The 27,990-nt window shown below is 45.6% G+C and overlaps 2 protein-coding genes and 1 non-coding gene across 18 annotated transcripts in view; 1 reads left to right on the forward strand and 2 right to left on the reverse strand.

Annotated features, from left to right (window-relative positions):
* Window positions 1-590: 590 nt before the first annotated feature.
* On the reverse strand, window positions 591-12,226 carry LETMD1 (LETM1 domain containing 1). Of its 10 annotated transcripts, none has more exons than XM_032144407.2 (9): window positions 12,060-12,224; window positions 11,354-11,505; window positions 8,357-8,472; window positions 6,836-6,918; window positions 4,647-4,833; window positions 4,422-4,523; window positions 4,165-4,317; window positions 2,873-2,969; window positions 591-1,660 (listed from the first exon to the last, which is right to left on the reverse strand). In XM_032144407.2, the coding sequence occupies exons 1-9, from the start codon at window positions 12,179-12,181 to the stop codon at window positions 1,590-1,592; spliced, it is 1,083 nt and encodes a 360-aa protein (XP_032000298.1). In that variant the 5' UTR covers window positions 12,182-12,224; the 3' UTR covers window positions 591-1,589. The 10 variants fall into 10 exon arrangements, with proteins under 10 accessions (XP_032000298.1, XP_058289631.1, XP_032000302.1 ...); XM_058433648.1 differs by having other exon boundaries at window positions 11,354-11,526; XM_032144411.2 differs by having other exon boundaries at window positions 12,167-12,193.
* A 135-nt stretch (window positions 12,227-12,361) lies between these two features.
* Window positions 12,362-27,990, forward strand: part of SLC11A2 (solute carrier family 11 member 2) — a 71,871-nt gene continuing 56,242 nt past the window's right edge. For 4 of the 7 annotated variants that reach the window (XR_009211684.1, XR_009211683.1, XM_058433641.1 and 1 more), the window contains exon 1: window positions 12,362-12,728. Coding sequence is in view for 2 of the 7 variants with exons in the window: in XM_058433641.1 (XP_058289624.1) it covers window positions 12,635-12,728 (94 nt within the window). In the remaining 5 variants the exon portion in view is untranslated. Of the gene's footprint in view, window positions 12,729-16,210; window positions 16,272-27,990 lie in introns of all 7 variants that reach the window. The other 3 variants (XM_058433645.1, XM_058433647.1, XM_058433644.1) reach the window with 2 other exon arrangements.
* Window positions 25,158-25,261, reverse strand: LOC116462198 (U6 spliceosomal RNA). The gene has a single exon (XR_004246287.1). It is a non-coding gene; the product is annotated as a U6 spliceosomal RNA (small nuclear RNA).

The following is a 27,990-nucleotide window of genomic DNA, read 5'->3' on the forward strand; positions in this document are numbered from 1 at the left end:
TTTGGAGTACCAAGAGCTGGACTTGGTTCATATGCCCTTGTGTGCCTGTTCAGCTGAAGCAGGCCTTGCTCCTGCTCTGTTGGAGCTTAGCCCTGTCCCTACTCTGGGCTCCCATTTTCTCATTCCATTAACTTTTTTTTATTTTTATTTTTTGAGACAGAGTCTCACTCTGTCGCCCAGACTAGAGTGCAGTGGCGCGATCTCGGCTCACTGCAAGCTCCGCCTCCCGGTTCATGCCATTCTCCTGCCTCAGCCTCCTGAGTAGCTGGGACTACAGGCGCCCGCCACCACGCCCGGCTAATTTTTTTGCTATTTTAGTAGAGACGGGGTTTCACTGTGTTTGTTAGCCAGGATGGTCTCGATCTCCTGACCTTGTGATCCGCCGCGCCCGGCCTCATTCCACTAACTTTATGAAATTCTGTTTTCCTTGTTATCACCTTCAAGTGTCCAGCAAGGAGATCAACTTCAAATCAGTTTCTGCAAAACTTCCATCCCATCAGAAGGTTCTATTCCAAACAATTAAATCCCCATTTGTTAGGTTATGTCAGTCTTGTAAAAGGAGACAGCAAAATGATTAGAGTATGCATAAGTCATTTCCATCAACAGGTTTCAAGCAGTCTTTACTTGGGTTTAAAAACAGTGCTTCATGCATTTACAGTAAGTTATTACAGAACTATAAGTCACTGATGCACACACACAAGCTAAACCCAACTTACTAACTCTATGCAGACCTCTCCTGATCTCCCCAGGCTGGGCAGTAATTAGTACCTTACAGGTGTGATCCATGGCCCAGAGAAGGCAGCCACTGTCAGTTACGGTTGGACTGCTGCATCACAGTGGAGGCAGCAGAGTTGAAGATCCACAGGGGGCTGTAATACAGCCCAGAAAAGGCAACGGAGAGTGAAGGCTAGAAACATTGAGGAAGGGGTCAAGAAGCACTTTTACTTCCTGTTATCTTTTCCAATAGAATATTCCTGCAAGGTACCCATCAAAAAAAGGTGTTCAGAGGGTTTGAAAAAGAAAGGAAGTGGTTAGCCTATGCCAGTGTCGGGGACAAAAAACAAAACAACTTGATTTTTGGTCATATCAGAAAGGATGGAGGGAAACACTGAAGTACATGCACGGACACGAGTGCTCCAGCCAAAGGAGTGCTGTTCTCGACAGCCACAAATTTTCTAACAGCAACAACAAAAACCCACAGATGTAAGTAACATGGAAGTGGATCAGTCCTAAGCCAAATAAGGATTCCCACCTGGGGCAAAAGCTGACTTTCTAGGACATGAACTGAACACATCACAGTAAAAGCCCAGCAGAGGCTGCTGCCAGTTCCAGCCATTAGTAATTATGAGGGGGACGGGATGACACCTCACACGGGCCACCCCTGGCAAGAGGGTTTGTTTCAGTTCTAGCTGTGAGGGGATGTCTGCAGTTCCCACACGTGTGCCACGCTGTGAAGCCCATGGCCCCTGCTCCTCTCTCTGCCTCCCACACACTTAACAGCACACACAGACTTCGCTGGCAAGTGCTATTTGTTCCTGCACTGCTATACTATGCGACTGCAGGACAATGCCATCCGCTCCACGGTTCATTCAGCGCCTTGTCCCAAGGTAGTTGGTGGAGAGCAGGACCACGTTGTGCAGCAAGAGAGACAGCTCAGCTTCTGAAAACACCACAGTGTTAGTGGTTTGGCTTAGGAACACTGCCTTATAACTAACTGCCTTGTTACATATGGCTTAAGCCTGGAGGCAGGAAGCCGAGTGCAGGGAGGGGTGGAATGAAGAAGCTGTTTTTCTCAAAGTTCCCCTTCTTTGTTTCAGCCCCTGCATGCATGCCTTCCTTTCCTTCTACTATATATTCGTATCAACTCATCCTCTATTTCTCATGTGATTGCAGTGGAAAATTCAGAGATGGTAACGGTACTAAACACCAGTCGCCTTGGGATTCTTCTGGTAGAAGTTGGTGCTCTAGGGACATTTCTCAACTTCAAGATTAGTAGGCCCACCCTAACATCCAAAGGCCCAGAAAACATCACGACCCAGCCTAAACGGGGCCAACAAGCACAGAGGCTCTGTGTTTGGTCAGAGACTGTTTCTGTTTTGAGTTTGAACGCCTTTACACCAGTACTTCTCAACGGGGACAATTCTGCCTCTCTCCTCCCCACCCCTAGGACATTTGGCAATGTCTGGAGACATTTTTGGTTGTGACAACTGTGGGTGAAGGGGTGCTACTGGCATCTAGTGGGTAGAGGCTAGGGATACTGCTATAATAAATACCTATAAAGAACAGGATAGGCTGGGCATGGTGGCTCACGCCAGTGATCCCAAAACTTTGGGAGGCCGAGGCCAGCGGATCACCTGAGGTCGGGAGTTCGAGATCAGCCTGACCAACATGGAGAAACCTGGTCTCTACTAAAAAAAAAATACGAAATTAGCCGGGCGTGGTGGTGCATGCCTGTAATCCCAGCTACTGGGGAGGCTGAGACAGGAGAATCACTTGAACCCATGAGGCAGAGGTTACGGTGAGCCGAGATCGCACCATTGCATTCCAGCCTGGGCAACAAGAGCGAAACTCCATCTCAAAAAAAAAAAAAGCACAGGATATCCCCCCATAAGAAAGTGCCAAGGTTGGAAAATTGATTCACACTAGCATGCATTCACTCTTATGTTCCCACAGTCCCCACTACTCCCTCTTGTCTTATGGCCTACTTCATTACCTGCCAGGCATGCAGTAGGCATGTGAGTTTGTGCCCTTTCAATTAGATGTATATATATACATGTCTCACAGTACTCAATAATTAACTCCAAAATGACCTCAGAATAAAATATAAAAGTGACTTGGATTTTAGTGGTATAACCACAGAAATATGTTTTACCTTTCAGGCTGCAGGAAATCTGCAGCCATTCTCCCAGCCAAGTTCGACACCTATCTTCACCAATATGCGTAGAATTCAGGCCACGGAGATAACAAGCCTATACCACTCAGAAGAGAGACGGTCCTTAATAATCACAGAGTGATTATGCCAAGGAAATGGAAATCCACAAACAATCCTAAATCTCCTTTAAATAAGTTACAATCTCACCGGGCACGGTGACTCAGGCCTGTAATCCCAGCACTTTGGGAGGCTGAGGTAGGCGGATCACGAGGTCAGGAGTTGGAGACCACCCTGGCCAATGTGGTGAAATCCCATCTCTACTAAAAAATACAAAAATTAGACAGGCGTGGTGGCATGCACCTGTAGTCCCAGCTACTCGGAAGGCTGAGGCAGGAGAATCACTGGAACCTGAGAGGCAGAGGTTGCAGTGAGCCAAGATCATGCCACTGCACTCCAGCCTGGCAACAGAGCGAGACTCTGTCTCAAAAAAAAGTTACAATCTCATTCCCACACGAAGCCTTTCCTCATGGCAATTTGAAAACTAGTGATGGACAAGATGACAAGCAAAGAGTCCTATATAATCTAAAATAGTAGGTCTAAACTGCAGTATCCTTGCTTTCTGAAGTGCCAGAAGAAAAGAAATATAAACCAAAATTTCTGTAGGCAATTCCTTCCCCCTAGCTAAGTTTATTGAGAAAAAAGACACAGAAATGAGGTGAGGAGCTGAGCGCAGTGGCTCATGCCTGTAATCCCAATACTTTGAAAGGCCAAGGTGGGAGGATCACTTGAGCCCAGGAGTTCAAGACCAGCTTGGTCAAAATAGTGAGACTGAAAAATAAATAAATATGCTGGGTACGGTAGCTCACACCTGTAGTCTCAGCACTTTGGGTGGATGGATCACTTGAGGCCAGGGGTTGGAGACCAGCCTGGCAAACATGGTGAAACCATCTCTACTAAAAATACAAAAAATTAGCTGGGCGTGGTGGCGCACACCTGTAATCCAGCTACTTGGGAGGCTGAGGTAGGAGGATCACTTGAACTGGGAGGCAGAGGTTGCAGTGAGCCAAGACTGTGCCACTGTACTCTAGCCTGGGCAACAGAATAAGACTCTGTCTCAAAATAAATAAATAAATAAAAATAAATCATAAATAAATAAATGAAATGAAGTGAGAGAATAAAGAAGCTGGGTTCTATATAACAAACAAGACAAGGAGCCCCTGTAAACCTCCGGCCTGCTGTAGGCTCAAAAGCACACCAAGGGTTGAGGGTTGATGTTGCAATCAAGCTCTTACCGATTTTACTTCCTGAGTAGTCAGCTGGCCAATCCCCAGCTTTGCCAAAGCCTTGTCTAGTTGGTGAATCACAGCTGTATGAGTCTTCAAACGATGTCTCAACAAGGGAGGAGGCAGGTAAGATGTGAGAAGCATGGCCCGGCTCAAGGCTTTCTGTAACACAACCACACAGGAGGGGAAAGGCAAACAGTATGAGCTCAAGCAAACATCTGAAACATGGTGATGCTATGGAAAAGAGAAGCCCTCAAAGTGCTCACCACGTGCAAAGCCTGGAGTTGGTTCATGCCCAGAGGATGGTTAGAGAAACACTCTCTCAGAGCCAAGATATCATGTATTGCTGGGTGGGTACCACGCTGTATCTTGGAAGAGGTAAGAGATTGGTAGATGTTAGGAAAGTCCTGACTACCCCTCTTACCTAGTTTTAGTGCACACTGAATCTAACAAGATTCCACATTTGTAGGAAGGGTTAACTGCAGGAATACCTTGGTGCACAGGTCTGTCAGATGCCACCGGAGTCCTGCGTCAGAAATGAGAGGGATGACCTTTTCTAAATAACTAATAATTTCTGGGTGGGACTGCTTCCGGAAAGCATGATAGATATCTAAGAAATCAGTTTGTTGTTTTGGGGTCCAGAAATGCCTGATCAGTAGTTGCCTGGGAAACAGGTACCTGAAAGGAGAAAGCATCACAAACTCACTTGCTGAAACTGGCTTCTTTCAGAGGAAGCCAAAGAAAGCATTTGGTAGACATGAATACTAGGAAGAAGAGATGGAGACACTATTTCCCTACCTCAGTGTTCTTTTTCTTTTTTAGTTTTTTTTTTTTTAAGAAACAGGGTCCCCTCTGTCACCCAGGCTGGAGTGCAGTGGCATGATCACAGCTCACTGCAGCCTCGACCTCTCAGGCTCAAGCAATCCTCCCACCACAGCCTACTGAGTAGCTGGGACTACAGGCACAGGCCACTATGCCCGGCTAAGTTTTAAATTTTTTTGCAGAGATGAGGTCTTGCTATATTGCCCAGGGTGGTCTCGAACTCCTGGTCTCAAGCAATCTTCCTGCTTCAGTCTCCCCAAGTGCTGGGATTACTGGTGAGAGCCACCACTGTCAGCCCTTTCTCTTAAGTGACTCTCAGACCAAAATTTATAAGATACACTGAAGCACAATTTCAAGCACCATTACTGAAATGTGATGTGAAAGGAAGGACTAGCAGAATAGCCTGCCACGCAGCAATCGGATACAATGACTCATGTTGAACTAAAGCATGTGAAGAGTATGCTTTGGAGAGAGTTGTAGACTGACCTGGACACTATATGTGATGTTGACAATCTAACTATAGCACAGTCGTTACGTGGAACCAGTATGTAAAAGGCAATCGATTTTTTTTTTTTTTTTTGAGATGGAGTCTCGCTCTGTCACCGAAGCTGGACTACAGTGGTGCGATCTCGGCTCACTGCAACCTCTCCCTCCTGGGTTCATGCGATTGTACTGCCTCAGCCTCCCAAGTAGCTGGGATTACAGGCACCCGCCACCACGCCTAGCTAGTATTTTGTATTTTTAGTAGAGACAGGGTTTCACCGTGTTAGCCAGGATGGTCTCAATCTCCTGACCTTGTGATCTGCCTGCTTCGGCCTCCCAAAGTGCTGGGATTACAGGCATGAGCCACCGCACCTGGCCACGATTTGTTTTTTAATTTATTTATCTACGTGTTTGGTGGTTTTAAAACATGACCTCAAATTCTCTGGCACTTGTCTTATGGAGAGCTGAGGTCCACATCCTCCCCTTTTTTCATTCTAGGTGACTGATTCAATCAATAGGACAGAGCAGCAGTGAGTCTATGTGACCTTTAACACAAGGTTATAAAATCATGTAGATTCTTACTAGAACCCCTCACTCTTGGAGCCCTGAGCTCCCAAGTTAGAAGTCCCATTATCTTGAGGCTGAAGTCACCCTATCTTGAGGCTGCCATACTGAAGAAGCCACATCTAGGCACTCTGGTTGACAGTTCTAGCCGTGTAGCCATTCCTGCCAGGGCACTAGACATAAGAGTGATCTTGGACCTTCCAGACTAGTCCATTCAGCAGCTAAATATCACTAAGGGACCTCTGTCAACCCTACATGGAAGAGAGAAATCAACCGCCCACCTGAGCACTGCCCTAATTCTTGACCTACAAAATCATGAAAATGATTTATACTATTGTTTTATGTTATTAAGCTTTGAAGTTATTTGTTATACAGCAATAGACAATGAATGACATGCAAGATCACAGTTTAGAAATGTCATTTTTGGATATGAAGTAATAAAAATATGTTATCAGAATACAAAATGTACTTTTTTTTTCCCTAAAGAAATTAGTCTAAAAGTACTCTCTCTCGGGGAGTGAGTTGTTGCCTCTAGGGATGATGGAGAAGGTCACTATCTTATTTCACGTGACTCAGGGCAGCTAAGAGATAGGGAGAGTCTAGGCCACCTACACTTCTAGCTGTGATGTGTCACAGTAACCAAGGTCTTCCTAAGTGGCTTTTATGAACCTTGGAATAATGAGAAGATTGGAGCAGAAGTTTGATAACCTCTGCCTATCTTCTGAAATGAAAAGTTCTGTTTAAAGTAATTCTTAATTAAAAAAAATTGACATATCTTCAAGATGTTGGGGAGATGGAAGTCTGTACTCACATTAGCAAGAAGACCAGGTAGTTGGCAAAAGGTGGAATGGAAATAATACCTAGGAAAAGACACTTGGTGACGTCTTGGCGGAACTAAGCAGAAATAAACACAGATGCAGTTTTAACCCAAATAAGTTGTTAACACAATAGACAATCCATCCACCCCACTGTACAGTAAACTTCTATTACAGCCCAGAAAAAGGACCAAATTTCTTTCTTTTTCTGAGATGGAGTCTTGCTCTGTCACCCAGGCTGGAGTGCAGTGGCGCGATCTCGGCTCACCATGTTGGACAAGCTGGTATCAATCTCCTGACCTCCAGTGATCTGCCCACCTTGGCTTCCCAAAGTGCTAGGATTACAGGCATGAGCCACTGCATGTGGTCCCCAAGTTTATTTCTATTTACTTCTGGATGGTTAGTTCCTTGAGGACAAAACCTCTGACTTATTTACTTTTGTATCCCAAATAATGTCTAGTACAGAGCTTGACATTATACCAAATCCTTTGGTGAACTCTTCCTGATCTGTGGAATGAGTCCTAGATTCTTACTCTCAGCTTCAAAACGACCCATCAAGTCACCACCAAATACTACTTTCATGCTGCCCTTTGGACCCTTGCAGACTTTTTTTTTTTTTTTTTTGAGACGGAGTTTCGCTCTTATCATCCAGGCTGGAGTGCGGTGGCGCGACCTTCGCTCACTGCAACCTCCGCCTCCCAGGTTCAAGCAATTCTGCCTCAGCCTCCTGAGTAGCTGGGACTACAGGCGCCCGCCACCATGCCCAGCTAATTTTTGTATTTTTAGTAGAGATGGGGTTTCACCATGTTGGCCAGGCTGGTCTCAAGCTCCTGACCTCAGGTGATCTGCCCACCTCGGTCTCCCAAAGTGCTAAGAATATAGGCGAGAGCCACTGCGCCTGGCTGCCCTTGCAGACTTTTATTTTCATTTGATTATTATTTCTTTTTGAGATAGTCTTGCCTTGTTGCCCAGGCTGGAGTGCAATGGCGTGATTTTGGCTCACTGCAACCTCTGCCTCCCGGGTTCAAACGATTCTCCTGCCTCAGCCTCCCAAGTAGCTGGGATTACAGGCGCCCGCCACCACACCCAGCTAATTTTTTTATTTTTAGTAGAGACGGGGTTTCGCCTTGTTGGCCAGGTTGGTCTCAAACTCCTGACTTCGTGATCTGCTTGCCTCGGCCTCCCAAAGTGCTGAGATTACAGGCGTGAGCCACCGCGCCCGGCCCCCTTGCAGACTTTTGTATGTTCAGAAACTAATTAGATTTTAGTGTTTACAACTTTCATTCAGAAAGTGTGCCAGAAATTCTATGGAGCTCTTGCTACGGAGGGCTACAACTCTGGATGAACCCAATTCTTACAAATAATCTGATGCCTCATTCAGTTCAATATTTTGTTCTTGTGGCAAAGGGCAAAAGCTTGATCAATGGTGAACAACAAATGAAAGAAAAAACCTTGAGATCTTGATTAAATGTAATTACCTCACCATGAACTTCTGGATATCTGCCCCTGGCCCATACCTGTCTCAAATGCTCCATCTCCCGGTATGGAAGTTGATGAAACTTTATATTGTGCTTCCACATATTTGTCTTTATTCTTCTAGCCTTTTTGGCATCAGCCCATAACATCTGTAATCCTGCCTCATTAAAGTAGAGGACAGAGTGTGATGTTATCCCAGTTTAAATCTTAACCACAGCTTCCTACTCCATGTTCAATGACATGCAAACACTCTCACCCCTCCCCAACAATACTCAAAACTTTAAACTAGGTAACTTGAAACTCTTGAGGTCAACCCGAATCTCTTTTCTCAACTTTTTTCCCCTAGCACATCGCCTCTCTTCTAGCTAAGTTTGGCTTCTGTAATCTGCTATGGAATGGTCACTCCTTTTTAAAAATCAAGCTCCCTAACTTCAGAAAGTCTTGCTAAATTAACCCTATGTATTCCGCAGCCAGATATTAATGTATCTCCTTTCTGGAACTTTTTTTTTTCTTTTTTTTGAGATGGAATCTCACTCTGTTGCCCAGGCTGGAGTGCAGTGGTGCGATTTTGGCTCACTGCAACCTCCACCTCCCAGGTTTATGCAATTCTCCCCCCTCAGCTTCCCAAGTAGCTGGGATTACAGGCGTGTGCCACTACGCTTGGCTAATTTTTGCATTTTTAGTACAGATGGAGTTTCACCATGTGGACAGGCTGGTCTTGAACTCCTGACCTCAAGCAATCCACCTGCCTCAGCCTCCCAAAGTGCTGGGATTACAGGCGTGAGTCACTGCGCCCGGCCTGGAACACTTTTTTTTTTTTTTGAGACGGAGTCTTGCTCCGTCACCCAGGCTGCGGTGCAGTGGCGCGATCTCGGCTCACTGCAACCTCCACCTCCTAATTTCAAGCAGTTCTCCTGCCTCAGCCTTCTGAGTAGCTGGAATTACAGGTGCCCATCGCCACACCTGGCTAATTTTTGTATTTTTAGTAGAGACGGGGTTTCACCATGTTGGCCAGGCTGGTCTCAAACTCCTGACCTCATGATCCGCCCGCCTTGGCCTCCCAAAGTGCAGGGATTACAGGCGTGAGCCACCGTGCCCGGCCTGGAACACTTTTTAAAGTAGTTTAGTTCAATATATTTTTATGATTACATTTTAAATTTTCATTCTATGAAAATTCTTGCATCTAATTTTTTTTTTTTTTTTTTTTGAGATGGAGTTTCGCTGTTGTTGCCCAGGCTGGAGTGCAATGGTGTGATCTCAGCTCACCGCAACCTCCGTCTCCCAGGTCCAAGCGATTCTCCTGCCTCAGCCTCCCTAGTAGCTGGGATTACAGGCATGTGCCACTATACCCAGCTGATTTTGTATTTTTAGTAGAGACGGTGTTTCTCCATGTTGGTCAGGCTGGTCTCAAATGCCCGGCCTCAGGTGATCCGCCCGCCTCGGCCTCCCAAAGTGCTGGGATTACAGGCATGAGCCACTGCGCCTGGCTTCTTGCATCTATTTTTTTAATGCTTTCATATTTATCAATGATTTATATGTCATTATATGATGTCTCAATTGTCTTCAAAATAATACATAAGGCAAGTATATAAATGAGGATTGGCAGCCATGAGTTACGATAATGAAATGAGGTGAATACATGGAAGTTTGTTACACTATTCTCTCTACATTTGTGTATGTTTAAAAATTTCCATAATAGTTGGCCGGGCGCGGTGGCTCACGCCTGTAATCCCAGCACTTTGGGAAGCAGAGGCAGGCGGATCACGAGGTCAGGAGTTCAAGACCAGCCTAGCCAATATGGTGAAACCCCGTCTCTCCTAAAAATACAAAAATTAGCCTGGTGTGGTGGCAGGCGCCTGTATTCCCAGCTGCTTGGGAGGCTAAGGCAGGAGAATTGCTTGAACCCGGGAAGCAGAGGTTGCAGTGAACCGAGATCATGCCATTGCACTCCAGCCTGGGCGACAGGGTGAGACTCTCAAAAAAAAAAAAAAATCATAATAAAAGGTTTAAAAACAAACACAAATGCTTTCATCCCTTTCTCTCATTTGATCCTATTTATCTACATGAAAACAGAAAAAGTAGCCAATTTTCTCTCTACAGATTAAGGATAAGTAATTTTTCAAGTCCATGAAGCTAGTGATAATTATGATAATGTTCAGATTTGACAATGTAGTTTACTATAGTGCTATGATAAAAGCATAGAGCATATTATAGATTTGGTGCAAAAGCAACTGTGGTGTTTGCCACTGAAAGCCAAAAGCCGCAATTACTTTTGCACCAACCTATAATATTGTTACGTAACATTTAGCTGAAAATAACCTAACATTTATTTGGCACTTACTAGGGATCAGGACCTGTTCTAGGTACTTTACATGTATCAGTTTTTAAAATCTTCACAACCATGTGATAAATAGGTAGGTTCCATTACTCCCATTTTACACATAAGAAAACCAAGGAAAGAGGGGTTAATTAATTAGTCCAATCACACAGTGATGAACTGGGATTTGAATCAGGCAATCTGGCTCCAGAGTAGACACTTGACACAATATATATCATCTCCTAGTAACTAAGGATCTCTGATTTGAACCAAAACATTTAGAAACCAAGTATTATGTAGTGCTATTGCCACTACAACATACTACCTAATATAGATTTGTAACAAGGGTTAGACCTCATTTTCCTATGGGTAAGTCGACTGATAAATCACAGGGCAGGTCTATACAGCCACAGATCCCTGCCCTGTGCAAGACAAAAAATTTCTACTATAGCTAGGTGTGTGGTTAAGAAAGTACGAGAACATACCTATATTCTCCCTCCCTCATGTTGCTGTCATAAGTTGTTTCTCACAACATCTTTCTAGAAACATTCTCAAGAAGTGCTAATTTATAAGAATTAGTTTAAGGCGCAGGCATTTATGAAATATAAGATATCTCGGCTCATATCCCCATAGCAGAAGCTGCAAATGATCTTATTTATGCTAACTCTTTGACCCTGCCCAAGAGCTGATTCCGGAATTTCTATTGTAGTTTCGTTTTTACCTTTCATGAAGATTGTGTACAGGACATAGAAGCGGGGAAAATGACGACCCAAGAAACGATGGTATTTCCCATTAATCGCTTTTGTCTTGGTTACCACATAAGACATCAAGTTCTTCACATCTGCCTTTGGAGAAAGGTGAAGCTTTGAAGACCTACAAGGAAGATCAAAGAGACTATCTGGGAATCAGTCCTAGAAGCTCCCTCACGCCTTGAGTCCCTATGTAAAGCAGGAGTCTCGGAGATTGTATCCCAAGGCTTGACACTTCTGAAATCCAAGGAAGGTCTTGGGGTCAAGAAGAGATAGGCAATCAGACTGTGAAACACAAATCAGGCAAAGGCCAGGGGCAGGAAAGGAACTCAGGGTATGCCTCTGGAGAGAGCGCAATGCCTGTGGGACAATTTGAACTGCAGGCTAAGTCAGAAAGAGGTGGAATCGAGACAGTAGCGGTAAAACCTGAGCCGAAAAAGTGAGGCTGAAAGATGAGCTCAGGACACGCGAGGAAACCAGACAATATGGGGCACTGAGTACAGAGGGTCAGGAAGCCGGGTCACTAGGGGGGATCGGAGTTTGAATCCTGAGCAGAAGAATAAAAATTCCAGGGCCAAGGCGTGGAACTCTGAGAATTAAGAGACAGAATGCAAGCAAGGTTGAGACACTGAAAGAGCCTGGACGTCAAAAATGCTTTTCTCGCTACAGGTCCCTCACCGAGGGGCCCCCCAAGCCAGGCCAGAGCGACCAAGTTGCAGCCTCCGGGTGACAAAATGTCCAGGGGTGACTGCCGAGCCCCACACGGCCGACCGAGCCCAGCACACCCTGGAGAGCGCCATCTTCACAGCGAGGGAAGCGGGAGAGAAGAGGTTGTCTTTGGGTCAAAGTTAACCGTACGTCGCGTTCGTCCGAGGACGCATGCGTCTTTTCTGAGCGCTGATTGGTAGCCACAGCCTGCTTGGCTCCCGCACAAGCCAGGAGAGGGAAGGACTCAAAGACTAAGTGCGGAAGGAGGGCCAGGATTGGACACAGCAGTACTTCCCGGTTTAAAGGCGCCGGAAACAGGGTGTCCCAGAGGGAGCGAGTTCTTATGCCACTGGTGTGGGTTTGCGATGCGGAGGGCACCCTCTCCTTGAGGCGCCCAGTGACCCTCCGCGATTCCCTAGGGCCTCAGGGCTTCCCAGTTCCGCCCTTGCCCTCGGCCTGGACTCGGGGCTTCGGGGCCTCGACTGTTAGGCAGCAGATGTCAGTTTGCCGGTGCCTGGGGCTGGGAGGACCCGCGGCGCCCTCTAATGGTGGCGGCGTGGATAGGCCGGGAACCGTCCACTTTCCAGTCAGTCTGGCGGCGAAGGTTGGAGGCCTGGGAGCGGCCCCTGTGCGGACTAAGTACACTTTTTCCTTTCTTTGTCGTTTCCAGAACTAAGTTTGTGGGAAAATGGTTTTCGTTAAGCACCTAGCGAAGACCAAGCTCTGTCTCAACTTAAATGTTACTATTCTGAGAGGATTTCTGTGACCACCCTGTCTGAAGTAGTGCCGGCGAAAAGGACACACTTCACGCTTACCCTCATGTTACTCTTTTTTGTTTTGTTTTGTTTTTGAGACAGAGTTTTGCTCTGTCGCCCAGGCTGGAGTGCAGTGGCGCGATCTCGGCTCACTACAGCCTCCACCTCTCGGGTTCAAGCGATCCTCCTGCCTCAGCCTCTCGAGTATCTGGGACTACAGGCGCCCGCCACCGCGCCCGGCTAAGTTTTGTATTTTTAGTAGAGACGGGGTCTCACTATGTTGGTCAGGCTGGTCTTCAACTCCTGGCCTCAAGTGATCCGCCAGCCTTGGCCTCCCAAAGTGCTGGGATTACAGGCGTGAGCCACTGCGCCCGGCCTTGTATTTTCTTTATAGCATCTATCACTTATAGTGTTTATGTATTTGTGTCCTTGTTTGACAGCCCCCTGAACTAGAATGAGGGTGAGCATCTTCTCTGCCTTGTTCGTTGCTGCACCTCCAACACTAGGTGCCATAATTAGCACATAGTAGGTGCTCAGTAAACATGTTTGAATAAATTAATACTTGAAACTAAGAAGGATTCCCAGAAGTGGTACTTAACTGCCTCCAAGAATTAACAGTCCTCTCGGATATATATGAATATTTATTCTTCATGGAAGGTGGTAGAGCATCCCATGTGGGTTTCCTGGATATAGGTTCAATCTTGGCATTGACATTTGTTTTAGTGAATATTACCTTGGATATGTCACTTTAGCTCTGAGTTTATTTCCCTTATAATAGTACCTATTTTATAAGAATTCTGTGAGGATCCAAAGAGAATACAGCTGTGAAAGCTCCCACATCTGTATAATGCTTTATGGGTCACAGAGCTTTATATTAGCACAGGTTATTAATGACTGTACCACTCGTGCAGTCAGAGGAAAAGTTTTAAAAGATGGCCCTGGATCTTCACAAGTGTTGGGTAAATGGGGTGGACGGGATAGAAAGTCGACTAAGACGGCTGGGCGCCGTGGCTCATGCCTGTAATCCCAGCACTTTGGGAGGCCAAAGCTCTCGGATTACCCGAGGTCAGGAGTTCGAGACCAGCCTGGACAACATGGTGAAACCTCGTCTCTACTAAGAACACAAAAATTAGCTGGATGTGGTGGTGGGCGCCTGTAATCCCAGCTACTCGGGAGGCTCAGGCAGGAGAATCGCTTTAACCCAGGAGGTGGAGGTTGAGGTGAGCCAAGATCGCACTACTGCACTCCAGCCTGGGCAACAGAGTGAGACTTTCTCAAAAAAAAAAAAAAAAAGTTGACTAAGACGTGGGTGGTCTTCATATTCGGGTAGTTTTTTTTTTTTTTTTTTGGAGACAGAGTCTTACTCTGTCACTCAGGCTGGAGTGCAGTGGTGCAATTTCAGCTCACTGTAACCTCCATCTCCCGGATTCAAGTGATTCTCCTGCCTCAGCCTCCCGAGTAGCTGGGTTACAGGTGCTCGCCACCATGGCCAGACAACTTTTGTATTCTTTTTTTTTTTTTTGACACAGAGTCTCACTCTGTTGCCCAGGCTGGAGTGCAGTGGCGCGATCTCGGCTCACTGCAACCTCCGTCTCCCGGGTTCACACCATTCTCCTGCCTCAGCCTCCCGAGTAGCTGAGACTACAGGTGCCCACCACCACGCCTGGCTAATTTTTTGTATTTTTAGTAGGAACGGGATTTCACCATGTTAGCCAGGATGGTCTCGATCTCCTGACCTCATGATCCTCCCACCTTGGCCTCCCAAAGTGCTGGGATTAGAGGTGTGAGCCACCACACCCAGCCCAATTTTTGTATTCTTAGTAGAGACGCGGTTTCACCATGTTGGCCAGACTAGTCTTGAACTCCTGACCTCAGGTGATCTGCCCACCTCAGTTTTCGCAAAGTGCTGAGATTACAGGCGTGAGCTACCGTGCCCAGCCATCTTCAGGTAGCTTCTGAGTCATGTCAACTACTCAAGAATGTTCAGCTCTAAAATTCTGGAACTCTCTTGGAAAGAAGGAGACAAAATCAGAGTTTTGTGGAGAAAATAGGAAGGAACTGTGTGAAAGGATGGAGTAGAGGGGAAGGCATTTCATGCAATGAAAGGATGTGGCAGAACACAGGTCATTCCTCAGACTTTTCTTTCTTTATCTTCCTTCCTTCCTTTTCTTTCTTTCCTTCCTCTCTTTCTTTCTCTTTCTCTCTTTCTTTCTTTCATAGGGTCTCGCTGTGTCGCCCAGGCTAGAGTGCAGTGGCCCCATCATGGCTCACTGCAGCCTTGATCTCCTGGGCTCAAGTGGTCTTCTCACCTCAGCCTCCCAAGTAGCTGGGATTACAGGCACATGCTACCATGCCCAGCTAATTTTTGCATTTTTAGTAGAGATAGAGATTTTCCGTGTTAGCCAGGCTGATCTTGAACTCCTAGACTCAAGCAATTCACCTGCCTTGATCTCCCAAAGTGCTGGGATTACAGACTTGAGCCACTGCACCCAGCCCTTTCCTGAGATATTTATTTAGTGTTTAGGCCTCTTCCCCCCCCCCCCCCCCCCCACACACACACACGCACGTGCGTGCACACACACACATGCGTCTTGTTGGTTCTATCTTCTAGCTGTTCTTCAGTCAGCCAGCTTCCTTCCATCTTCTCTGCCACCACCCTAGGCTAAGCTGCAAGCCTCTGGTCCTGACTTCTACAGCAGCCTCTTTACTGGTTTCCCTGCCATATGTTTTGTCTTCCCTCCAACCAGTTCTCCATGTTGTATGTAGCCAGAGAGAGCTTTTAAAATTGCAAATCTAAGCTTGTCATTTCTTTTTATAAAATCTTTCAAGTTTCCGACTGGGCGCAGTGGCTCATGCCTGTAATCCCAGCACTTTGGGAGGCCAAGGCGGGTGAATCACGAGGTCAGGAGATCAAGACCATCCTGGCCAACATGGTGAAACCCCATCTCTACTAAAAATACAAAAAAATTAGCCGTGCGTGGCAGCGCGCTCCTGTAGTCCCAGCTACTCGGAGGCTGAGGCAGGAGAATTGCTTGAATCTGGGAGGCGGAGGCTGCAGTGAGCCAAGATTGTGCCACTGCACTCCAGTTTGGTGACAGAGCAGGACTCCGTCTGAAAAAAAAAAAAAAACCTTTCAGGTTTCCTCAGACTCCTAGGATCAAGTTCAGTTTCCTTAAAGTGATCTACAAGGCCCTTCATTACTGGCCTTGGCCTACCTCGCCAACCTCATTGTATGGTATCTCCATTGAGCTTTCTATACTAAGAAACATTAACCTTTCAGTTCTGTAGGCCAGGCAGTTCTTCCTCTAGGCTTGTGCACCTGCTGCTCTCTCTGCTTAAAGTTTTTCCCATTTTCCTTCCCCCTAGGTTACTCCTACTTGTTTTTCATGTTCCAGCTGAAATGAGAATAATAACATTTATTGAACAGGTACTCTGTGCCATCATTGGTTTTAGTGCTTTTATGTATGTTAACTCATTTATTCCCCATTATAACTTCTTGAGGTAAATTCTGTTTTTTTTGTTTGTTTGTTTGTTTTAAGAGACAGGGTCTTGCTCTGTCACCCAGGCTGGAGTGCAGTGGCACACTACAGCCTCAAACTCCTGGGCCAAGTGATTCTCCTGCCTCAGCCTTCTGAGTAGCTGGGATTACAGGTATGTGCTGCCACTTGCCAAGCTAATTTTTGTATTTTTAAAAAATAACTTTGGGCTGGGCACAGTGGCTCACGCCTGTAATCCTAGCACTTTGGGAGGCCGAGGCAGATGGATCACCTGAGGTCGGGAGTTCGAGACAAGCCTGACCAACATGGAGAAACCCTGTCTCTACTAAAAATACAAAAATTAGCTGGGCGTGGTGGTACATGCCTGTAATACCAGCTACTTGGGAGGCTGAGGCAGGAGAATTGCTTGAACCTGGGAGGCAGAGGTTGCAGTGAGCTGAAATCATGCCACTGCACTCCAGCCTGGGCAACAGAGCAAGACTCTGTCTCAAAAATAAAATAAAATAAAATAACTACAACTTTTATTTTAGATTCAGGGGTACATGTGCAGGTTTGTTACATGGGTATATTGCATAATGCTGAAGTTTGGGGTACAAATGATCCCGTTACCCAGGTGGTGAGCATAGTACCCAATAGTTAGTTTTTCAACTCCTGCCCCTTGAAATTTTTGTATCTTTCGTAAAGACAGGGTCTCACTATGTTGCTCAGGCTAGTGTCAAACTCCTGGCTTCAAGTGATTCTTCTGTCTTGGCCTCCCAAAGCGCTGAGGTTATAGGTGTGAAAAAAATCTCAGGACCCCAAAGTCACTAAGCCAAGGGAAAAGTCAAGCTGGCGACTATGTCAGGCAAACTTGCCTCCCATTTTATTCCTAAATAAGCTAGCTACAAAGAATAAAAAAGCTACAAGGATTTTTAAAAAGCTCTCTCACAATTGCCCACAAGGAAATTCCTTGTGCATAAAGAATAGACAGAACTCAAAATCATCCCTCTGAGGCTTGCATGAGACAAATGCATATCTGATTGCTTCCTTTGCCCTATTGCTTCACCAAGCCAGATTAAGGCATGAGAGATTCTTTTTTTTTTTTTTTTCCCCGAGACACAGTCTCACTCTGTCACCCAGGCTGGAGTGCAGTGGCCCAATTTTGGCTCACTGCAACCTCTACCTCACAGGTTCAAGTGATTCTCCTACCTCAGCCTCCTGAGTAGCCGGGGTTACGGGTGCCCACCACCATGCCTGGCTAGTTTTTGTATTTTTAGTAGAGATGGGGTTTCGCCTTGTTTGCCAGGCTGGTTTCAAACTCCTGACCTCAAGTGATCTGCCCACCTCGGCCTCCCAAAGTGTTGGTATTATAGGCATGAGCCACCACGTCCAACCAAAGCATAAGTGATTCCTCCACCCTCCTCTCACATGTGTATTCAGTGAAGGCTAATTCAGTGACTCCAAAGAATGCAACCGTTTGTCTCTTATTTAACTATGACATGGAAGCCTTCTCCCTCATCTCGAGTTGTTCCACCTTTCCAGGCTGAGCCAATGTACATCTTACACATATTGATGTCTTATGTCTCCCTAAAATGTATAAAACCAAAATGTGGGCCGGGCGCGGTGGCTCACGCTGGTAATCCCAGCACGTTGGGAGACTGAGGCGGGCAGATCACAAGGTCGGGAGTTTGAGACCAGTCTGGCCAACATGGTGAAACCCCGTCTCTACTAAAAATACAAAAAGTAGCCGGGCGTGGTGGTGCGTGCCTGTAATCCCCGCTACTCAGGAGGCTGAGGCAGGAGAATCGCTTTAACTCGGGAGGCGGAGGTTGCAGTGAGCTGAGATCACACCATTGCACTCCAGCCTAGGCAACAGAGCGAGACTGTGTTTCAATAAACAAACCAGAAAAAGCTGTGGGCCAGGCACAGTGGCTCACACCTGTAATCCCAGCACTTTGGGAAGCTGAGGCAGGCAAATCATCTGAGGTCAGGAATTCGAGACCAGCCTGACCAATATGATGAAACCCCATCTCTACTAAAAATACAAAACTTAGGCTGGGTGCAGTGGCCCATGCCTGTAATCCCAGCACTTTGGGAGGCCAAGGCAGGTGGATCACCTGAGGTCGGGAGTTCAAGACCAGCCTGACCAACATGGAGAAACCCCGTCTCTACTAAAAATACAAACTTAGCCAGGCTTGGTGGCGTATGCCAGTAATCCCAGCTACTCAGAGGCCGAGGCAGAAGAATTGCTTGAACCCGGGAGGCAGAGGTTGTGGTGAGCTGAGATTGTGCCACTGCACTCCAGTTTGGGCAACAAGAACGGAACTCCATCTCAAAAAGAAAAAAAAGAATACAAAAATTAGCTGGGCATGGTGACATACACCTGTAATCCCAGCTACTCAGGAGTCTGAGACAGGAAAATTGCTTGAACCTGGGAGGCAGAGGTTGCGGTGAGCCGAGATCACGCCATTGCACTCCAGTCTGGGCAACAAGAGTGAAACTCTGTCTCAAAAAAAAAAAAAAAAGAAAAACCAAGCTGTGCCACAACCAACTTGGGCACATGTCATCAGGACCTCCTAAGGCTGTGTCACGTCCTTGACCTTGGCAAAATAAACTTTCTAGATTGATTGAGACCTATCTCAGATATTTTGGGTTCACATAGGTGTGAGTCACTAAGCCAGACCTATCTCCACTTTATAGATGAGAAAAATGATGTTCAATAATCTGCTCAAGATAGAGTCAGAATTTGAACCCAGGCAGGCTGGGCATATGAGTTAGTGCTGCACTGTATATAAACAGCTCTGTTACAGGAAACTCTTAACCCTACAGATTGAGGTTCCTGTTACTCACTTTGTAGCTAGCTATACTTATTTTTCATAGTACTTAATATTATCATAATTAATTAGCTGTGTCATTATACATTTCATGGCTATCTTCCCCACGGGAGTCTAAGCTCACTGTATTCCAGTCCCTGGCACATAAGGGGGGCTTATTAAATATTTATTAAATGAATATGGCCAAGCGTGGTGGCTCACATTTGTAATCCCAGCACTTTGGGAGGCTGAGGAGGATGATCACTTGAGGTCAGGAGTTCGAGACCAGCCTGGGCAAGATAGTGAAATCACGTCTCTACCAAAAATACAAAAATTAGCTGGGCATGGTGGCACACACCTGTAATCCCAGCTACTCGTGAGGCTGAGGCAGGAGAATCACTTGAACCCGGGAGGCGGAGGTTGCAGTGAGCTGAGATCATGCCACTGCAGTCCAGCCTGGGTGACAGAGTGAGACTTTATCTCAAAAATAAAATAAAAACTACAGAGGCTGAGCACAGTGGCTCATGCCTGTAATCCCAGCACTTTGGGAGGCCAAGGTGGGCAGATCACGAGGTCAGCAGTTTGAGACCAGCCTGACCAAATATAGTGAAATCCTGTCTCTACTAAAAATACGAAAATTAGCCAGGTGTGGTGGTGTGCACCTGTAATCCCAGCTACTCAGGAGGCTGAGGCAGGAGAATCACTTGAACCCAGGAGGGGGAGGTTGCAGTGAGCTGAGATCACGCCACTGCACTCCAGCCTGAGTGACACAGGGAGACTCCATCTCAACAAAACAAAACACAACAAAAAACCAGAGAGTTAGGCGCAGTGGATCATGCTGTAATACCAGCACTTTGAAAAGCCAAGGCGGGCGGATGGAGACCAGCCTGGCCAATATGGTGAAACCCCATCTCTACTAAAAATACAAAAATTAGCTGGGTGAGGTGGCAGGCACCTGTAATCCTGGCTACTCGGGAGGCTGAGGCAGGAGAATCTCTTGAACCCAGGAGATGGAGGTTGCAATGAGCTGAGATCGCACTACTGCACTCCAGCCTGGGTGACAAACTCAGAATCCATTTTAGTAAAACCCAGAAAACAAAAAACATGCCGGGCGCGGTGGCTCATGCCTGTAATCTCCGCACTTTGGGAGGCTGAGGCGGGTGGATCACCTGAGGTGAGGAGTTTGGGACCAGCCTGACCAACATGGAGAAACCCCCGTCTCTACTAAAAATATAAAATTAGCCAGGCGTGGTAGTGCATGCCTTTAATCCCAGCTACTCGGGAGGCTGAGGCAGGAGAATCACTTGTACCCGGGAGGCGGAGGTTGCAGTGAGCTGAGATCACGCCATTGCACTCCAGCCTGAGCAACAAGAGCAAAACTCCATCTCAAAAACAAACAAACAAAAATTATACTGTATAAGCCAAGAACGTACAAACATAGCATGAACTAAAAAAAAAAAAACTGTCCTCAACTTAGATATATGTAAGGATGTCTTGCTCTGCAAATTGGGCTAGTTAACAATAAAAGTGGCATGAATGATGATGACATTGATGATTTGAATAAAATTATGATATAAAATTTGACCGAAAAAGTATTATTTCTAAATCAATGTTTTATATGTGATTTAAAATATGTGTTGCTAAATAATATTAGACTTACATTTTCCACTAAGTAGATGTTTAAAGTAGACATCTGACTACTTCATATAAGGTTGGCCAAAAACTATCTTTTAGTTCTTCTCCTTGGGAAACATAAGGCATTGCCTTACATATTAAAATGTGCAGCTGGGTGCAGTGGTTCACACCTGTAATCAATCTCAGCACTTTGGGAGGCCAAGGCGGGAAGATCTTTTGAGGTCAGGACTTTGAGACCAGCCTGACCAACATGGTGAAACCCCGTCTCTACCAAAAATACAAATATTAGCCAGGCGTGGTGGTGCTTGCCCATAATCCAGCTACCCTAGAGGCTGAGGTGGGAGGATCGCTTGAACCTGGGAGGTGATTATAGTGAGCCGAGATCACACCACTTCACTCCAGCCTGGGCAACAGAGTGAGACTCTGTCTCGAAAAAAAAAAAAGTTGAAGGAGTAGTAAATTCATAAATTTTTTTTTTTTTAGACAGAGTCTCGCTCTGTCACCCACCCAGGCTGGAGTGCAGTGGCGTGATCTCGACTCACTGCAACCTCTGCCTCCTGGGTTCAAGCACTTCTCCCTGCCTCAGCCTCTCGAGTAGCTGGGATGACAGATGTGAGCCACTGTGCCTGGCTGTAAATTTATAAATTCTGATGGTGGTGGCAGTAGTGGTGCTTCCAGGTGAAGAAAAGTCAGATTTGAAGTAGTTTGTGGAGAGTCAATTGGAGATTGCTTGGCAGACAAGTAGTAGGAATAAATGGCACAAGATTGGAGCCCCCAAACCCAAGTATCACTGGGATTATCATTTCTAGGAAGAAAGAAGGAACAATATGTGCAAAGATATGGAAGAATGAAACCTTAGGGAAAGGTAAAGTTTCTTTTTATAGCAAAGGTAATAACTGCAGTGATTTGCCACTTTTAGTTACTAATTCACTAAATTTGACAAGCTGATTTGGGACAGTTATTCTTCCCAAGGAACTGGGGGGAAAATACCAGAATGAAAGAGTTTTTGTTTGTCTTTTAATCTGTTTATAGAGAGGAGGTCTTGCCATGTTGCCCAGGCTGATCTTAAACTCCTGGCTTCAAGGGATTCTTCCACCTTGATCTCCCAGAGGACTAGGATTACAGGTGTGAACCACTGGGCCCAGCCTTAAAGAGGTTTTTTTTTTTTTTTTTAAGTTAGTTTTAATTTTTTTGTAGAGACAGGGCCTCACTGTGTTGCCCAGGTCGGTCTCAAACTCCTGGCCTCAAGCAACCCTCCTACCTCAGTCTCCCAAATTGCCAGGATTACAGGCATGAACCACACCGAACCCGGCCAAGGGTTTTATTTATTTATTTATTGAGACAGCGTCTTGCTCTGTTGCTCAGGCTGGAGTGCAGTGTCTGAATATCAGCTCACTGCAACCTGCGCCTCCTGAGTTCAAGTGATTCTGGTGCCTCAGCCTCCCAAGTAGCTAGGACTACAGGTCATGTACCACCGTGCCCGACTGGCTAATTTTGTTTTAGTAGAGGCAGGGTTTCTAGCCTGGCCTGTTACCCAGGCTGGTGTTGAACTCCTGGCCTTAAGTGATCCACCTGCCTCGGCCTCCCAAAGTGCTGGGATTACAGGCGTGAGCCGCTGCGCCCAGCCCTGCCAAGGGTTTTGTTTTGTTTTGTTTTGTTTTGTTTTGTTTTGTTTTGTTTTGTTTTGTTTTGTTTTGTTTTGTTTGAGACAGAGTTTCACTCTTGTTGCCCAGGCTGGGTGCAGTGACGCAATCTTGGCTCACTGCAACTTCCGCCCTCTGGGTTCAAGCAATTCTTCTGCCTCAGCCTCTTGAGTAGCTGGGATTACAGGCACCCACCACTACACCCAGCTAATTTTTTGTATTTTTAGTAGAGATGGTGTTTCATCATGTTGGCCAGGCTGGTTTCGAACTTCTGACCTCAGGTGAGCCACCCACCTTGGCCTCCCAAAGTGCAGGGATTACAGGCATGAGCCACCGCGCCCAGCCCTGGCCAAGGGTCTTAATAACCAATGGTTAATACAGTTTTATGATACTCTCTGAGCAAGAGTAAAACCTAATTCCCAAAAGCCACCTAATCCTATTTCTTGTGTATGTATTAAAATTTTTTTAAAAGGATAATAACAAAGAATACTATAACATTCATCTATGTATCCACTACCCAAAATGAATAAATAGTATCATACCTATTTTCGCCTTCCAAGTCCAATTCTCCTCCTTTTCTCCTCCCCTTTAGGCATTGCTTTTATATTAGCCTGGTTTCATTTTTTTTTAATTTTTAATTGTTTTATTTTTTGAGACAGAGTCTCACTCTGCCTGTCAGGCTGGAGTGCAGTGGCGCAATCTCGGCTAACTGCAACCTCCACCCCTCCTGGGTTTCAGCGATTTTCCTGCCTCAGCCTCTGAGTAGCTGGGACTACAGGCCCGTGCCACAATGTCTGGCTAATTTTTGTATTTTTAGTAGAGCGGGGTTTCGCCATGTTGGCCAGGCTGGTCTCGAACTCCTGACCTCAAGTGGTCCAACCGCCTGGGCCTCTCAAAGCGCTGGGATTACAAGCATGAGCCACTGTGCCTAGCCTAGTCTGCTTTTAATTCTTTGACTATCTATCTATCTATGATGTATTTACACACACATACATATATACATACATACATCTATACACACATACGTATACATACATATGAAGATTTACATATATATGGTATTTCTTAATGTTTTAAAAATTCATGTAATTTGTTTCATGTGGCACTTATTTTCCTGTATCTTGTTTCCTTAACTTTGTTTTCATAATTTGTTCACCTAGATTAAGTTCATTGATTTTATTTTCTTAATTTTTAAAATTTTTATTCTTTTTTTTCGAGACAGAGTCTTGCTCTGTCACCCAGGCTGGAGTTCAGTGGCACGATCTTCGCTCACTGCAACCTCCACCTCCCGGGTTCAAGCGATTCTTCTGCCTCAGCCGCCTAGGTAGCTGGGATTACAGGCGCATGCCACCACACCAGGCTAATTTTTGTGTTTTTATTAGAGACAGGGTTTTGCCATGTTGACCTGGCTGGTCTCAAACTCCTGACCTCAGGTGATCCACCCACCTCAGCCTCCCAAAGTGCTGGGATTACATGTGTGAGCCACTGGCCCAGCAAGTTCATTCATTTAGCTTGCTGAATGGTGTTCCATCACATGAATACACCCCAACTGCTTATCCATTTGCTACTGATTGACATTTACATTGTTTTTAGTGTTTCATTATTACAAACACTACATTTCAGGGAATATCCTCCAACAGGTCTCCTAGTGCTAATGGATGAGAGTTTCTATGAAGGAATGTTTTTAGAGGTTTTTTTTTTGAAACCACTATGGAAATACGTTTTATATTAAGACCCAGTTCATAGATGAAATAAAAATTTAACAAAATAATACCTGCCCTTGCTATATGCACTCTGTTTCCTACTCTATTGCATTCTGTCCTGTTTCATTTTTGTAAAATGCTGGACATGACTCACTACACTGATTTTATGACTCACTAATGGGTTGAAAAACAATGCTCTAAGGCATTTGTCTGGAAGTAGACTTTCTGGATCAAAGAATAAGTGCATTTTCAACTTGAGTGGATATTATCAAGTTGCTCTCCAAAGTGAGTGCATCAGTTTTACAGGATATCAGAGTCCTAGTTTTTCCATATCCTCACTGACACTTAAAACGGTCAGAATTTTAGATTATTGATGGTTCTGTAGATATGAAACAAATATCATTGTCAGTTTAATTTGGAAAAAATTAGCCAGGCATGGTGGCATGTGCCTGTAGTCCCAGCTACTTGGGAGGCTGAGGTGGGAGGATCACCTGAGCCCAGGAGGTCAAGGCTGCAGTGAGCTGTGATTGGGCCACTGCACTCCAGCCCGGGCGACAGAGTGAGACTTTGTGTCAAAAAAAAGAAAAAAAAGTTTTTTAGATGGCAGTTTTAAATATTTATAATAGTCAATTTAATCAAAATGGACCATTTTTACTTCTGCTTTTTCATAATTTTATTGTTAAAATTTTATCTTGAGTATAAAAATACTATATATTTTTTCAAATAATTTTGTTGTTGTTTTTGAGACAAAGTCTCACTCTGTCACCTAAGCTGGACTGCAATGGTGCAATCTCAGCTCACTGCAACCTCCACATCCTGGGCTCAAATGGCCCTCCTGCCTCAGCCTCCCAGGTAGCTGGGACTACAGGCATGCGCTACCATGCCTGGCTAATTTCTGTATTTTTTGTAGAGACAGGGTTTCACCATGTTGCCCAGGCTGGTCTCGCACTCCTGGACTCAAGTGATCTGCCTGCCTCAGCCTCCGAAAGTGCTGGGATTACAGGTGTGAACCACTGTGCTCAGCCTTTACAAATAAATTTTAAAAAAATATGGAATGCTTCATGAATTTGCGTGTCATCCTTGCACAGGGTCCATGCTAATCTCTGTATGGTTCCAGTTGTAGTATATGTGCTGCCAAAGTGAGCACCAGATAATTTTGAAGTTGGTTGGTGTTTTGTTTTTACAACTTTAGATATTTAATTGCCCTGGAGTTTATTTTTGCCTATTCCTTTTCCATCTACTGATACTTCAGCGCCTCATTATGTGATTCTTCATCATCTTTGGGACTCTGCTTCTCATCTCCTCCCTCAGAGTCTTTTTCTTGAAGAGAATGGGAATATAAAAGGCCCCAGGCTTAGAATAAGTCTTCAAAGGCCTTTTTTTTTTTTTTTTTTTTTTTTTTTGAGACAGCGTCTCGCTCTGTCACCAGGCTGGAGTGCAGTGGCGATCTTGGCTCACTGAAGGCGTTTAAAGAAGCAAGTGGGAGGGCCGGGCGCAGTGGCTCATGCCTGTAATCTCAGCACTTTGGGAGGCTGAGGCAGGTGGATTACGAGGTCAGGAGTTCAATACCAGCCTGGCCAACATGGTGAAACTCCATCTCTACTAAAAATACAAAAATTAGTCGGGCATGGTGGCAGGCCCCTGTAATCCCAGCTAGTTGGGAGGCTGAGGCAGGACAATTGCTTGAACCTGGGTGGCAGATGTTGCAGTGACCCGAGATCGAGCCACTGCACTCCATCCTGGGTGATAGAGTGGGACTCCGCCTCAAAAAACAAAGAAACAAACAAAAAAGAAGCAAGTGGGAAAGAAGAGGTAAAGAGAATCCTATGTGCTTTTTTTTCCTGTCTTTTTCCAGAAGATTGTGAAACTGAAGCAGAGTTACACATAAGTTGTTGGTGAATCTAAGATTAGTACCCAGGTCTCCTGACCATCAGACTGAAAGGTTTCAGGAGAGTCCACCTGAAACCAATTTGTGAGAGATGACTTGAAGAGGAGACTAGTATCTCCAGAGAAGGAGCAGTATTCTAAACTTAAAAGAAGTAGCTTTTTTTTTTTTCAAGAGACAGAGTACAGGAGTGTACCACCACTCCCAGCTAATTTTTGTATTTTTAGTATAGATGGGGTTTCGCCATGCTGCCCACGCTGGTCTCGCACTCCTGGGCTCAGGGGATATGCCCTCCTCGGCCTCTCAAAGTGTTGGGATTACAGGCGTGAGTGACCGCGCCCAGCCAAGAAGTAGCCTTTGATTTTTGTAATTGCAGTCATCAAAAAGCATCATCAAAGAACTTTTATCAGGCCGGGTGCGGTGGCTCACGCCTGTAATTCCAGCCCTTTGGGAGGCCAAGGCGGGTGGATCACCTGAGGTCAGAAGTTAGAGACCAGCCTGGCCAACATGGTGAAAGCCTGTCTCTACTAAAAATACAAAAATTAGCCAGGCATGGTGGCATGCACCTGTAATCCCAGCTATTCGGGAGGCTGAGGCAGGAGAATTGCTTGAACCCGGGAGGTTGCAGTTAGCCGAGATCATGCCACTGTATTCCATCCTGGGTGACAGAGTGAGACTCTGTCTCAAAAAAAAAAAAGTTTTTATCAGTGATTGCTTGCAGTGGGCAATTAAGGTAGACACTGAACTAAATTTAGAATGTATTATTCACAAATATAGTCTAAGAATTTATACTCTGAAAATTAATAAAACAGACAAGCAAAGGACAAACCATATAACAATAAAAAAGAGCAATCTAGAACTACTGCATATAGTAAAGAATTAACATCAAACACATCAAAGTCAGTGCAATTCAAGGATAAAGGCATCACTGGGTGATGAGCAGTGCCTAGTATGTATTTGTTATAGGGGTTCCAAATTCAGGGAAACTGTCATCAATCAACTAGGGAGGGTGGGTCTCTTCTGACTTCTCCCATCCTCTCCTTTTCCATCCTCCACACATGTGCCCCACTCCAAGCTTTTTCTCCTCCAAGCAACATAAGCCTCACTAACGCTTGAAATCAGAGGAGTTTTTACTTTGTGTTAGTACTTAGCTCTCAATAAGTGGACCTTTACCCAGCATCAGCAGGAACCACCCTCAGGAGCCACTTTGTGCTGCCTGGCACGTCCACAGCAATTAGAGCAAAAGGACAGAGTTAAGGAAACTCTTTGAGGAAAATTTTCCCCACCCAGCTTTGGCAGGGTCACCTGGGAGCCCTCTCATCAGTATTGATATTCACTGTGTTACCCCCCGTTGTTCCACTAGCACCATTTACTGAGCTTCCTCTGTGTTCAGTTCCTATAAAAGAAAGGAAGCCCTTGCCTCAAAGTGCTCTCAATTTATTTTTACTATTTTTTAATTTTTGAGATGGAGTCTCACTCTGTCCCTCAGGCTGGAGTGCAATGGTGTGATCTCGGCTCACCGCAACCTCCGCCTCCCAGGTTCAAGAGATTCTCCTGCCTCAGCCTCCCTAGAAGCCGGGATTACAGGGGCCCGCCATCACGCCCAGCTAATTTTTGGATTTTTAGTAGAGATGGGGTTTCACCATGTTCAGGCTGGTCTCCAACTCCTGACCTCAGGTGATCCCCCACCTCGGCCTCCCAAAGTGCTGGGATTACAGGCATGAGCAACTGCACCCGGCTGTGCTCTCAATTTAAATACATTTGCACATTCGGCAAGACTCATAAATGTCTTACCTAGCTGAATCAATATTAGAAAGGCCTCAAGGATTTTCCAGTTTGATATCACTGTCATAAAAATTGTTTCAATGTAGAAAAAAAGTTAACATATTTCTTTTTTTTTTTTTTTTTTTTTTGAGACGGAGTCTCGCTCTGTCGCCCAGGCTGGAGTGCAGTGGCACAATCTCTGCTCACTGCAAGCTCCGCCTCCCGGG

Source organism: Hylobates moloch, unplaced genomic scaffold (assembly GCF_009828535.3).
Source record: "Hylobates moloch isolate HMO894 unplaced genomic scaffold, HMol_V3 SCAFFOLD_22, whole genome shotgun sequence".
NCBI classification, from domain to species: domain Eukaryota; kingdom Metazoa; phylum Chordata; class Mammalia; order Primates; family Hylobatidae; genus Hylobates; species Hylobates moloch.